Genomic DNA, 13,256 nt, shown 5'->3' with positions numbered 1-13,256 from the left:
GGCCAGGCCTCACAGGGCCTGTCAGCGGCCGAGCCGCTGCGGCCGCAATGTAGCGGAGCGCCCGTTGCCTTCGGAGCTGCTAGCTCGAGCCAGGCGCTGCCGCTGGCCGCGGGATGAGAAAACGGAACGAGTCCGTGACTGTGAAGCATGAGCGCCTCGCTGTCACCCCGCCGCCGCCCCAGGCTGCCGGCTGCAACTTGAGGCACAGCCTGCGCCTGCCTGGCGGCCCCGCCCGAGACGCGGGCATGAAGCGGCCGCTCGGCAGGTGAGACCCCCGGGGCGGCCGGGCCAGCGGCCGGAGGGGGGGTGGGGGTTATTGGTGACGCAGCGGGATTCGAGGCGGGGGCTGCGTCAGGGTTCTACACGGCGGTGGGAGGGGCGGGGTTCCCTGCCGTGCCCCCTGCTGCGCTTATGCAGTTCTTCAGTAATCCGTTCGTTTATTTAGTCATTTTATTTATTTATTCATCTCTTTTAGTTCATGTTTTATTCATTTATGTGTTTCGCATGGCACAAAAGCCACCTGCCTCCAAGTGCAACTGGTCTCCCCCACCCCTGCTTCCCCCACCCCGGCCTATCCCAGCACTCGGGTGTTGGGAGGGTGGGCTGGCTGGCTGTGTTTGGTGCCACTGCCAGCTCTGCCTTGACTCTTTAGCAAACCCCGCCCCCCCCGGGCGGGAGGGATTTTTATTTATTAATACAGGCTGTGCTGTCAGGATGGTGCGTTTTGAGGGTGACTTCCTGTGCGTGAAGCAGGGTGAAAACAAAAATAAAAAAGGGAAGGAGAAGGGGAGGGGGGTGGGGGAAGCCAGGCTAGCTATGACAGGCAGGACTCTGAAGCAAGAACTATGTGGAGGATGCAGGTTTTGTCTTTGGCCGGCTTTCCTTCCCCCTCCCTCCAGAGTCCCAATTACACAAATATTTCTGGCAGTTTCAGCAGCTGCAGTCGTGCTGGAGTGGTGGATGGGAATGACATCTTTTCAAACAGTGTCTTTGGAAGCGTGTTGACTGGGCTTCTTGTTTTATTGGCCAGTTAGCAGGAAAGAACTGAATTCATTGCCTTTAAAATACTTAATTCTGTCTACCAGTTTTCCATTACTGATGCAGATTTGGCAGGGTTATTTATAAAATGGTGGTTTTGAATACAGCTGATGAAGGAGAGAGAGACTTAAGACTATGCTACTTATTGGTTATTATGCAATAATTGCTGAACTTTTATGACCTAAAGGTAATCTTGGGATGCTGTCAAGACTGGTGCATTAAAAGAAGCTTTTGGGAATGGAAGGAGGCATTCAGATGATTGTGTTTCCCTCTGAATGAGTGCACAGTTTGGTGCTTCCGCAGATCTTCCAATTTAGTAATATATTTTTTTAAAACCATGCTATTATATTATGTGCAAGACTTTGGACAAAAGTAAACTAGTTCACCCAGGTTTTTGAACTATATACAGAAGCAGGAGTCCTGCCAAAGACAGTATACTGAAGTGATCCTTAAGGATTAATGAAGACTAAGTTGTTGACTTCGTATAGCATTCAGACATCTTTTTAGAAATGTGTTCAGTGAGCATACTGCAGCTACAAGATATTTCACTCTGGCAAGGGTAATTTAATTATATTTGAAGACTACATCTCCCTGCAGAGAACAGGTACCTCCCTGTCTTTATTTATCTTTCTTTCATATTTTGAGGACTTGGTAACAGCTTTTGGTAAGATAAAGAAATATAGTGGAAAAAATCTAATGGCCCATTCAAAGATCAGGTAGACTTTTCCATTCACTTCACAGGATTTTGGAAGATACAGCTTCTTAGGGATTTGCAGGTGCTTACCATGTATGCTCACATAAATATAACAAATATGATGTCAATTTTTGGTTCTGTGCACAAGTGAGCATGGAAGGCACAGGGGTCAGAAGTATTTGGCATCTAGGGATTGACTGCCAAGGTTGTGTGTGTGTGCATGCGTGCCATCAAAAATACCATTTTTTGCTATCAAGAATAAACTTTTCTTGCAAGTTTCCTGATCTCTGGGGTACTTTGAGGGAGACTAGAAGTTGTGGCAGCTTGAAGTTATTGGCTTTTTTAATGACTATAAAATAATGCAGCCAGTACAGGCATACCTCGTTTTATTGCGCTTTGCTTTATTGCGCTTCGCAGATATTGCGTTTCTTACAAATTGAGTCAAGACCCTCCACCAGCAAAAAGATTACGACTCACTGAAGGCTCAGATGATGGTTAGCATTTTTTAGCAATAAAAATTTTTTAATTAAGGTATGTACATTGTTTTTTTAGACATAATGCTATTGCACACTTAATAGACTACAGTATAGTGTAAACATAACTTTTATATGCACTGGGAAACCAAAAAATTCGTGTGACTCGCTTCATTGTGATATTCGCTTTATTGCGAGGGTCTGGAACTGAACCTGCAATATCTCCGAGGTATGCCTGTATATCCATCCTCATAAATGGCTGTATTAATTTTGACTCTGCCCTTAAATAACACTTACACTATGAATGTTTACTTTAAGAATTTTGGTTAATTTTAGGGGTTGAGGTGGTAAGATGTTAGAGAACTGGAAGTTTTAGCAGCCTGTGTGAGGTTTCTTGAGTCTGAAAGATGTGTGATTTTTGAAACCAGTAGGAAAAATGTGTTAGTAGGATCACTTTTAAACTAATTATGTGTGTGAAGTAATTAATCAGTCTTAAGATGTCAATGTTAGGTTTGAGGGCCAATATCCTGTTCAGATAGAATGAAGCAGTTTGCACCTCTAAATGCAGGGTGATAATACATGGGCTAGACTTTGTTCATGTTTTTGTTCTTTGTAAACAATGAAGATCGTTATTTAAAAGAAAAATAGCTTGGAAGCTGTTGCACAGTTCTGCAGTGAAAGGTTGGTCATGTGGCAGGTCCCATGGTCTCAATGTGCAGCCTGGAAAGGCAGTGATGTTTACCACGGGGCTGCATGATGGTAACTTTAAAACAGCAGCAGTTTTTAAATGCCTGGTTTCAAGCAAGATTTGCTGCATTTTGCTTGTTTACAGTGAAAATTGTTCATGTGCATATTTTCTTTTCAGAGCAGCACAGGGTTTGACTTGCACTTTGGGAATGTGGTCTGCACAAAAATTTGGGCTGCCTATCATGATGTCCTAATAAAATTGAAGACACCCCCCCCCTCCCCTGCTTATGATTTGCAAATCTTACATGGGGGTTCTTGTCTCTTATGAGGGGCCTCCCCCATAATTCAAACCCTGGAGCAGCACAGACAAAAATAACAAAGTGATTGTAAATTTAGGCAATACTTGTAGGAGACAATACTGATAGCATTGAAAACTATTTTTACATGGCTTGTTTCCTCTGTCCCACTGTTTTGTTTATTGTGCTTCCAGCACACTTGCCCAAGAATTGAATCACACTGATGTATGTGCACAACCACTTACTTTAACTAACTTTATAATATAGCCTTCTGCCTATACATATGGAGGTGGATGTCTGCATCTTTCAGCTTGTAGTTTGGTCAAAATCTATTCTACCTCTTTCCTTTAAAAAAAAAAAAAAATAGTACTGTAAGTGCTGCTTTTTGGAAAATAAGAAATAAATGTATGTATTTGTACCTATTCCTCTGTGGGTGTAGATGAAGTTTTAAAACTAAATGCAGCTACACTTTGAGAAGTGTTCCATAATTTTACAGGCCTTATTTACCTTTGGAAAGTTTTGCAAACTTCTGCCTGATTTTGAAAATCAGGCAGAAAATGCTAAATGATGGTGAGCATTTTGGCCATTATTAGTTGGGGTAAACTTGCATACTGCTGTGGTCTAAATTCCAGACGTTTGCTTATTTTATTCTTTTCTTTGAAATTGCTTGCCACCTCTGTATTCAATTGTAGTTTATGCTGAAGGTGACAGCATTAAAGTAAGCATTAGAAGGGTAATTATATGGCTTGTATGTAGTAATAATCATAATGGACTTATGGTATTTTGCTGTCCAGTTACTACGTTCTTATAAGGAAATGCATTTGAGCTAGATTTATTAAAAGTAACAAAAGTTGTATGTGAAAACATACATTATAAAATTAGGCTGGTTTTGTTAAAGCTTAATCTCTTAACTTGTTGTATGGCATCACAATTAATTGTTGCAAATGAAGCAACCATTTATATAATAACTATGATGATAACTCATTCCATGCCCTTGGGTTATATTTTTGTGCAATCCCTTGTTTTAACAAAGTTAGTCAACACACCTTGGATCTGAAGGGTTTTAGTGCTGGTTTGGCACACTTGCTCTTGCAGCATCTAGTCACAGTAGACAGCATAAGTTGATTTCTGTCTCTCTTTTTTTTCTCTCTCTCTGAGTGCAGCGCACCAGAGTCTGTCATGACAAGCAGTAAACGCAGTACGAAACCAATGGGCCAGCATATTTCATAGCTTGCACAGCCTTGTGACGTGTGCCATGCACCATTCCATCTATTCCATTATATCATCAAATGACACTTGCTGGGGCACCCCAGTCCAGCCCTTCCCCTTCTCTTTCTCCCTGTTCCCCCCCCAGCTCCTGGCACCCTGCAAGATTTGCTTTGGCAATTTCCCTCTGCTTATCTAACCTCCATATCCCACAAGCTTAAGCTCTTTCTCTGATCATTCAGGTAATATCTGATATTGCTCTCATTGTGGTAACCATGCATGCTTGCTTACTTGGTAATCATATGCAGTGCATAACTAACATACTACAGGAGACTTAAGCATTTCAGTTGCAAGGCAGCAAGCTTTTTAATGTTCTGCTTTCTTATCTGTGACGCTCAAGCTTGTGGCAGGATGCTAAAAGCAGGGGTTTGCAGCAGTCTTAGACTTTCTGATAATGCCTCTTTGGGCCTTGTTACACATTGTACACTGAACCAAACAAATGTTGATCGACTTAGTGCTAGCTTGGAGTTGGAAGGAGTCACACCTGTAGTTTAGAAACCCTCTCTCACTGTCCCCCACCTGTACCGTTGTGACTTGCCACTAGAGCAGAGGCAGGCAATTATTTTGGGTAGAGGGCCGCTTACCCAGTTTTGGCAGGCTGTCAAGGGCCGCATGGGTAGCCCTGCCCCGCCCCCTGGTCACCATCTTAGGACCAATGTCTTGGGACCAATGTCCCAGGGCTAGCACTGGTGGGGCCCAAAGCAGGGTGCAGGCTGGCAGGGGTCTGTGGAGCTGGGCTGGGCTGGGCTGCACCAGCAGGGAAAGGGGGGAGCTAGCCTGGCTCCATAGAGCCCCTGCCAGCTGGGACCACATGCTCCTGCCACCCTGCTCTGGGTCCCACTGGCAGTGGCCCCGGAACACCGCTGCAGGCCCCGTTCTCTCACTGGCTCTCCGCCCACTCACTCCCAGTGCCCCTCAGCCCCGTGGTACAGGTGGGGGGCAGTGTACAGCCCTGACCCCCCTGCTCACTGGCAGGGAAGAAGTTGATGCTGAGCATGGGGAAAAGTGGCCCCTTGCCTACCCCATGGCTGGCACTCCCTGCTGCAGGCGCTTGCAGCCCATGCAGGGCTGTCTGGAGCAGGCACAGGCAGCTCTACATGGGCTGCAAGTGGCTACAGCACAGGGCATCAGCCACAGGGCAAGCGTGGGGCTGCTTTTCCCCGTGCTTGGTACCAGCTTGTAACCTACCCCACTGCCAGCCTGGGCCCTGTGCCGGCTCTGGGCTCACCCATCGGTGGCAGCAGCTGTGGCCCCCTGCTTGCTGCGCCGGGCAGTGTTGGCTGCTGCTGCCCACCTGGAGCTCGCGTGCTGGCGGCCCAGAGGAGACAGTGGCAAACACTGCCTGGCATGGCAAGCGATGGGGCTGCAGCTGCTGTTGCCATGCGCAGCCCCGGCGCAGGGCCCAGGCTGGCAGTGGGGCTGGGTTACAAGGTGGTGCTGAGCGTGGGTGGGGAAAAGCAGCCCCTCCTCACCCCATGCCTGGTGCCTCACACTGCAGCCGCTTGTAGCCGGCCTGGGGCTATCTGTGCCTGCTTAGGACAGCCCTGTGCAGGCTGTGAATGGCTGCATCAGGGAGCCCTGGCCATCAGGCAGGGGAGGGGCCGCTTTCCTCCACACCAGGAAGGAGCTGGGAAGGAGGCCAGGGAAAAGTTGAGCGTGGTGGGGGGAAAGTGGCCCCTCACCCGCCCCGTGGCTGATGCTCCCTGCTGCAGCCCCTTGCAGCCAGCTGCAGTGTGGGGCACTAGCCATAGAGTGGGCAAGGGGCTGCTGCTTTTCCACCCCCACGCTCCTTCCCTGCCTGGGGTCCCCCTCTGCCCTCCCCCTTACCTGAGGTTCCAGCACGGGGCAACCACATGCTCCTAGGCCAGAACCCCTACCTGAGGAGTGGAGCTGGGTGGACCCTACTGTTGTGGAAGCCCACCAGGCTTCCCCTGGATCCTACTGCCCTTGGTTCCTGTCATTTTTGACAGGAATCAAGGGCAGATTAATATTAATTTTCTACATTTTTTTAGGGGCCCTGCAGGCTGGATAAAATTGGCTTTCAGGCTGTATTTTGCCCACCCATGCACTAGAGAGCTGGTGGTCAGGGAGGTCCCTTCCACCCCTACTTGCCTGATTCTTGGTGCACACATGCTCCAGACTTGTTGTCACACATGTCCAGGTGAGTATCCCAGCCACACGTGTCCCTCAGGCTGTTTCCAGCACCCAGGCAACTTCAGCCTGAGGGGGTTCAGCTGCACATCTACCCTGCCACCTCATCCCCTCCTTAGTGCCTCTGGTCTTGGTGGGGGTAGCCTAGCAGCTTGTGGAGGAAGCAGACAGCCACCCCCAAGCTTTGGGATGGTGGGGAGTGGCCATATGTTAATGGAACAGGAAGTGGGTTGTATGGATTGGAGGTAATCCTGCCCTGAAGTGGTGTAACTTTGAGCTCCAAAAGGAGTGCTTTAAACCACTTAAAGGTGTTGATGTGTTAATCCAGGGGTTAAGAGGTTCAGGAGCTGCCCAAAATTAACTTGCAGCAAGGTCCTTTTTTTTTCCTCCAAATGTGGTTGTATTAGAGCAGCAGTTGTGAGTCTAACCATGTGTTAAATATCAAAGTGATGTTTAGCATCCCTTGGAATTAGGCTTTCTGAGAAGTGTTAAGTATTCTCTAATGTCTTCTTGGATTTGCAAAAGAATAGCTTTGCTGCTGTAACGTACTTTGATGTTGCTATTGTCTATGTTTTCTCAGATATTTTTAGATTTAGCTTTTTTTGTGGTCCTCCTAGCTTTTTTTCTAATTTTTTTTTGCTGCTCTTTCTAGTAATTTTTGTATCTTCTTTTGCAACACTTTCAATCGGATCAGTATCCTCACCAAAGCACAGATGACTAGTTTTTCAGTCATCAATAGATACAGTGCTTTTTCTTAGAATGTCTTCCAGGTGCTGGCTGAAGACGATCATTTGGAGTATCTGTTTTTAAACCAAGAGAAGTCTTTCAAAAATCTCATTTACTTGGTGCTTCCTTCTAGTAGCCTTTGCCAATGAAACAATTCTTTATTTCAGTATGTCATTGCACCAGCCAGCACTTTCACTACTCTAAGCATTGTATCATAGGGGAATATTTCACCTACTGTTTCATTTGCTTTCTTCTGAGCTTTTGCTGTTGATCACACAGGTCAATAATCTAATCTCCTCCATGACCCAAGGTTTCTTCCTCAGGATCTATGTCCCTAGATGCTCAGCTGCTGTCTTGGAGCCAAGCTTTTTGCTGCATTGTCTGATATGCAGTACCTAGTCAGAGGTGAAGAGTCTGTGCAGTTTTTGTTTAGTAGTTGTCTTAGATTCAGTCTCAAATTTGTGGGCATTTTGTTGGTTATAACGAACTCTGAAGGTCTTTACTAGTTGTTTCTTGTTTTCCAGTTTTAACTTTTACATTGACTAGTAACTGAGTCTCCTTCATGAAGGACTGATTTTAAATTTTTAATTCCCCCCCCCCCCATTACTGGCATGAATCCATTTCAAAGATGTGTAAATCAACAGATCTGATGAGATCCAGTCCATTGTCTTGGCTTTTGATGCCTGAACAAAGGATCTGTTGCCATGGTTATTTTCACTAACAAATTGCTTGAGTTGTAATCCCCTGATGTTTCTGTTTGCCATACTGAAACTTCCTATTGTGATTACACAATTCAGGATAACTCCTGGGACCATTTATTTACTTTCCAGTTGCCTTCCACAACTGAGATGCCACTGGGCGGGGAACTGCTAGATTATTCTCAGTGTCATAGAATTTCAACGTCTTTTTTTTGCGCTCTGTTAGTTGGAGAATAGCACTGGAAAATCACTTGCAGTAGGAGTGGGCTGACAATTATGAGTCATCACCCTGCTGCTGCCTAGTTCATAGGTTGGCTCATAAGTAGGCCTGCATTTCTGGGATGCCCACTGTAATTTTCAGCTGGTCAGGACTGGACCTCTTAAATCCAGGACTGTCCTGGCTAAATCAGGACAGATGGTCACCCTAATCATAAGGGCTCATCTCCTTTCTAGTAAGTTAATGTGGGGTAGCACTGCCAATCTTGCTCCTCCCTTAGAGTTTTTTACTTCCCAATGTAATGATTATTCTGTTCCTGTCAGTCTAGATCAGTGATGCTCAATCAGGTTGCTGCAGCAATCTGCAGTGCTTTGAGATCCTTTTAAGGGTGCCACAGGATGCCACACAATGTTAGCTCTGTTGTATGTTTAATCTTATGTATGATTCGGAAGAAACTGGGAGAGGTCTTTCTGAGATCTTTGCAACAAAAGAATAGCTGTGTTAGTTTCACTTTTTTTTCTGTAGTCAAAAAAAAAAAAAAGGCTGGAATTTTCTGAGGGGGTGCCTTGAGTCTAAAAAGTTTAAGAACCATTGGTCTAGACTCTTGCAAATCAACTGCATCTCACTTGTCAGTTTAACCTGCACTACTTGAAGTTAGCCTGCTTTCGTGGTGCACTTGTTTCATATTCTGATGTAGAACAGTTGTTTGCCTAGTTTAGTGTACTTGGAATCCAGCTGTGCCTTCACAAATGCATTGTTGGAATCATCCAGTACAAAAGCGTCAGTTCCCTATGGGCACAGTAGCAGATGCATTGCACTTGTGGTGAAGTCCTGCTTTGTCACTGAGTGATCATGAACAATAAAGTTGTTGACAGGTAAGGAGCTTAAAGGAAATGCATTGTTTCTACTAACTTTTGAACTGGGAACCTTAAAAGTTCCCTCAGCCTATACAGTTGGTTCCATAATTATATATTTTTTGGACATTTTCTGGACGATCATGGCTACAACAGCACTCTAACCCTACTACTGGTAAATATAATGTTGATGGCATCTGTATACTGCTCTTTTCTTCCAAGGATGATGATCTCTCTGAAAGAGTGTTGTGTTCAGACCCTTTTTTCCTTGGTGAGCTGCTGCCTGTTCTGAATAGTTGGCTTCCTTTCAAAAGGTGCCAGGTACCCTGTGTGTGGTGTTGTTGTTTTTTTAACTAACACACCTGCTATTGGTGACAGATATTGAGTAGTTCGGCTATGTAAGGCACACGGTTTCATTGGGTGTTTATAGCACTTTTTAGGAGTAGAGAGCTTGTCTTTGTCCCTGTCTTAGGTATTAACAGACCTTCTCAGAGAATCCTAGCAGTAGAAGGGACCCCTGGGGCTATCTAGTCTACCCCCTGCACAGACACAGGATGTGGTGTTCTTGAACCATTCCAGACAAATGCTGATCCAGCTGTTCCTGGAGAACTGCCAGTAAAAGAGTTTGCACAGCTTTCCTGACTGGCCTGTTCCATTGTCCTACTGTTCTGACAGTGAGAAAGTTTACTCTTCTGATTTTAATTTAAACCTGTTTTGCTGCAGTTTGATTCTATTGCTCTGTGTACTGCCTTCTGCTACAAGGTGGAGCAGCTCTTTTTATGACAGCCTTTCAAAAATCTTAAAACTGTCATGTCCTTCTTAATCTCTTTCTCTATACTAAATATACCTAATTCTCTCCACCTCTCCTCATATGGCTGTATTTCAGCCCCTTTATCGTCTTCTTTGCTCACCTCTGGATCCTCTCCTGTGACTCCCTAGCTTAATGTGGAGCCCAGAACTACACAGTACTGCAGCTGAGGCCTAACCAGGGCAGAGTAGAGTGGTATTATCATTTCCCAGGACTTATTGTATATAATACTTTTGCATATGCTGTTGAAAACAGCATTTGTATTTTGGGGGGGGGGGTTGTTCGTTCTTAGCTGAGAAATAAATGATGAGAGAGTTTTAGTTTCTTAAAGTTATGCTGATTTTCTTCCATTTTAACTAAACTTGTGGACCAAGTAAGCCCACAGGTTTATTTTTGTAAATCATGTGAGTGCAGTGGGTATAAAGCCTACATGTTGGGGTGGGGGAAGGGGGAAAATATGTCCCTGCTGGTGTCCAGAAACGCTTGGATTCCAGAGGCCAAGGCACGATGCACAAACTGAGTACCTGCTTCCCATGTAAAGTTTTCATACCTCCAGTGTTGACTTTCACTGTTGTGTGATGAACCTTGCTATTTGTCTGTTTGTAGACTTTATTGTGAGAAGGCATCAGTGCATACATAATGGCTTTGGGTTGTGTCTGTTCTTCATGTGGTACATCTAAACATAGTTCCACTACTGAAAAAAAAAGTTTAATTATGATTTAGGAACTGTAGGTAGCCTGATGTTGTTCTTAGAGTCTTAAATTAATTCCACAAAGAATTAAACCAGAAAAATTATAATCCTTGTCAGTCAGTTTAACCTTATGGAAGGTGCATCTTGTTGTAAAAAGCAACATTATCTGTTTTCAACACTAGTTGGTAATGATAACAGTGTTTTGTGGTATATTTGGAGTTCTTCCAGGCATTTACCTTAGTACCACAGTTTCATTATTAGCAGGACACAATTTTGATGCATTAAGAACTGGTTTAAGTACAGACTTCCACACAATGTATTTGTTTAATAGGGAGATGCTAGTGAAGAGGGCTGTTTTTAGCAAGGTACCTTAGGGAGCCAGTTCTTTGTCCAGTTTGTTGATAAAAGTATTAAGGGGAAAAATCTGGAGGGTAACTATTTCACTTGGCAGATGACAAAAAGGATTGGAGGGATATTGATCAAGGAGGTTGGGTTACTGTTCAGATGATCTGTATAACCTGATTAAATTGTCACTGTGGGTCCAGTGCACTGCAGTACTTCTGGTAACCAAGAAAGATTGCTACCTTACATAAGGGGAGAAGAAACAGTGCTTCAAAAAGGATTGGAGGTGGGAAAGCTGTGAATGCGGTGCTTTGTCCAGAAGGCCTAACATTCCTGAATATATAAAACGAGGGAAAAGCAAACAAGGAAGTGATCTTGCATAAATCATAGAATCGTAGAAAGTTAGGGTTGGAAGGGACCTCAGGAGGTCATCTAGTCCAACCCCTGCTCAAAGCAGGACTGTCCCCATCTAGATCATCCCCGCCAAGGCTTTGTCTAGTCAGGTCTTAAAGAACTCCAAGGATGGAGATTTTGCAACCTCTCTGGGTAACCTGTTCCAGGGCTTTACTACCCTCCTTGTTAGAGAGTTTTCCTAATATTTAACCTAAACTCTTCTTGCTGCATCTTGAGATGATTGCTCCTTGTTCTATTATCACAAAGACTGAAATATTCTAGGTTAGTCAATCTATATTGAGTCCACTGAGTTTGAGTGAGAGAGATATAATGGCATGTAGTTGTATAACTCTAATAGTAACTTCTGGCCTTAAACTCTATGAAATAGGCATCTATTAGCATTGACCAAAATTGGTTAGTTTTGATCTATTTTTCCAGCTCCAAAATTCATAGTTAATCTGTTTCTAGAGTTGTGGATTTGAAATGATAGACTTCAATGCTGTAGCATTTATTCATTGACCAATTTAATTCAACTGCCAAGATGAGGTAAGAGAATGCAGGGTGTGTCTCTAAATTAACCTACTGATGGCAATAGTTAGTCTACATAGGGCACACCTACTCTCTCTTATCCATGATGCGTAAAGAAGCTGCTACATTATGAAGTCTTTTAAAATTAACTTTAAAAGATCAATATATTGTTAAGTATTACAACTGGCATTACATTTTACTATTGTATTTGGAATGATTAAATTTCAAGGTGATGTATTAAAAAGTGAATAAGGAATATGTTTATATATGACAGGTATTCTTAGACTTGATAAAGTTGGGAAGGTGGCTTAGGTAGCACCAGTATATACAAAAGCTCAGCCTTCGTTGCATTAAGATATTATTTTAGCAATAATTCAGCAATGATTAAGATACCAAGCATTGCTGGGGGAAAAAAAAAGTAAGCTGCTTGTGTTCTTCAACAGCAGGAGGGGAGCAAAAAAATGCTCTCAATGTTAATCTTTATCTCTTGGTTTGTTTGTTTTTTGGTGGGTCCAAACAACTTCTTTAGGTGTTTGGGTTTTTTTATCTGAAAGGTTCTCAACTTTTAAGAGCCAAGCTAGTTCTTCAAGAGCTGGTTGTTTTAAAAGCAAGTTCTTCAAGATTTTTTTTTTTTTGTTACGTAACCTTTTTGTTTCTCTCTGGCTGCAGCTCTCCTTCTCGGAGTAGCAGACACTTGTAAGGCAATAAAGTCACAAACCTACAGCATTTTAAAAACAATCTTTCATAATCTAACTCTTAATGAAGAGAACTGAAGTAATCTCAAGGCCATGAGAACCATTTCCTAATATTAAATTGTGCTTCCGTTCACCCTATGTTGTAGAAGAACTTCATATGTCATTTGTGTTTTGATGCTATGTGAAAGCTGTGAAAAGCAATGAAGGTTGCTGCTGGAGATATTTTGATGATGGTATTGGAAAACCTTCCCTTTCACCCACTAAGCAATCAAAGAAATGTAACTGGGGGCAAAAATACCTTTTTCTCTTCCTGCAATCAGAGCAGGCTAAATAAATGCACTTCAAAATTGTCAGACAGGGTTCTTTGGGTGAATCTGATATCTTTTATTAGACCAACTTAAATAGTTGGAAACAATTATTAAGCAAGCTTTCGGGTTCAAAAACCCTTCGTCAGGCTAGGGAAGTTTCAGTAGTTAGTGTGTGCCCTTCCTGGATGGAATGAAAAGTAAAGAAGCCAGAGGGTGGGCTGGTATGGATATAAGATAGGCAGTCAGTGAAGATGTAGATTGAGGAGTCAATGGATGAGAGACAGGCAGGGAGGGGGACCTGGAGAGAGAGAGAAGGGGGATGAAAAGTGGAGAGAGACCTGGGGAGTCAGAGGTTATAATATGTCGTAAATCCCGTGTCTAAACTATGAAA

The 13,256-nt window shown here is 43.8% G+C and overlaps 1 protein-coding gene across 1 annotated transcript in view; it reads left to right on the top strand.

Moving 5' to 3' along the window:
• The window catches only part of ABHD12 (abhydrolase domain containing 12), a 111,031-nt gene continuing 97,775 nt past the window's right edge, over window positions 1-13,256 (top strand). The window contains exon 1 of the mRNA XM_019516165.1: window positions 1-265. Within this exon, the coding sequence (XP_019371710.1) occupies window positions 114-265 (152 nt within the window). The 5' untranslated portion in view covers window positions 1-113. The remainder of the gene's footprint in view (window positions 266-13,256) is intronic.

Source organism: Gavialis gangeticus, unplaced genomic scaffold, assembly GCF_001723915.1.
Source record: "Gavialis gangeticus isolate Ggan-Ray unplaced genomic scaffold, GavGan_comp1, whole genome shotgun sequence".
Classification (NCBI taxonomy): domain Eukaryota; kingdom Metazoa; phylum Chordata; order Crocodylia; family Gavialidae; genus Gavialis; species Gavialis gangeticus.
This window is presented reverse-complemented; position numbering and strand designations above follow the sequence as displayed.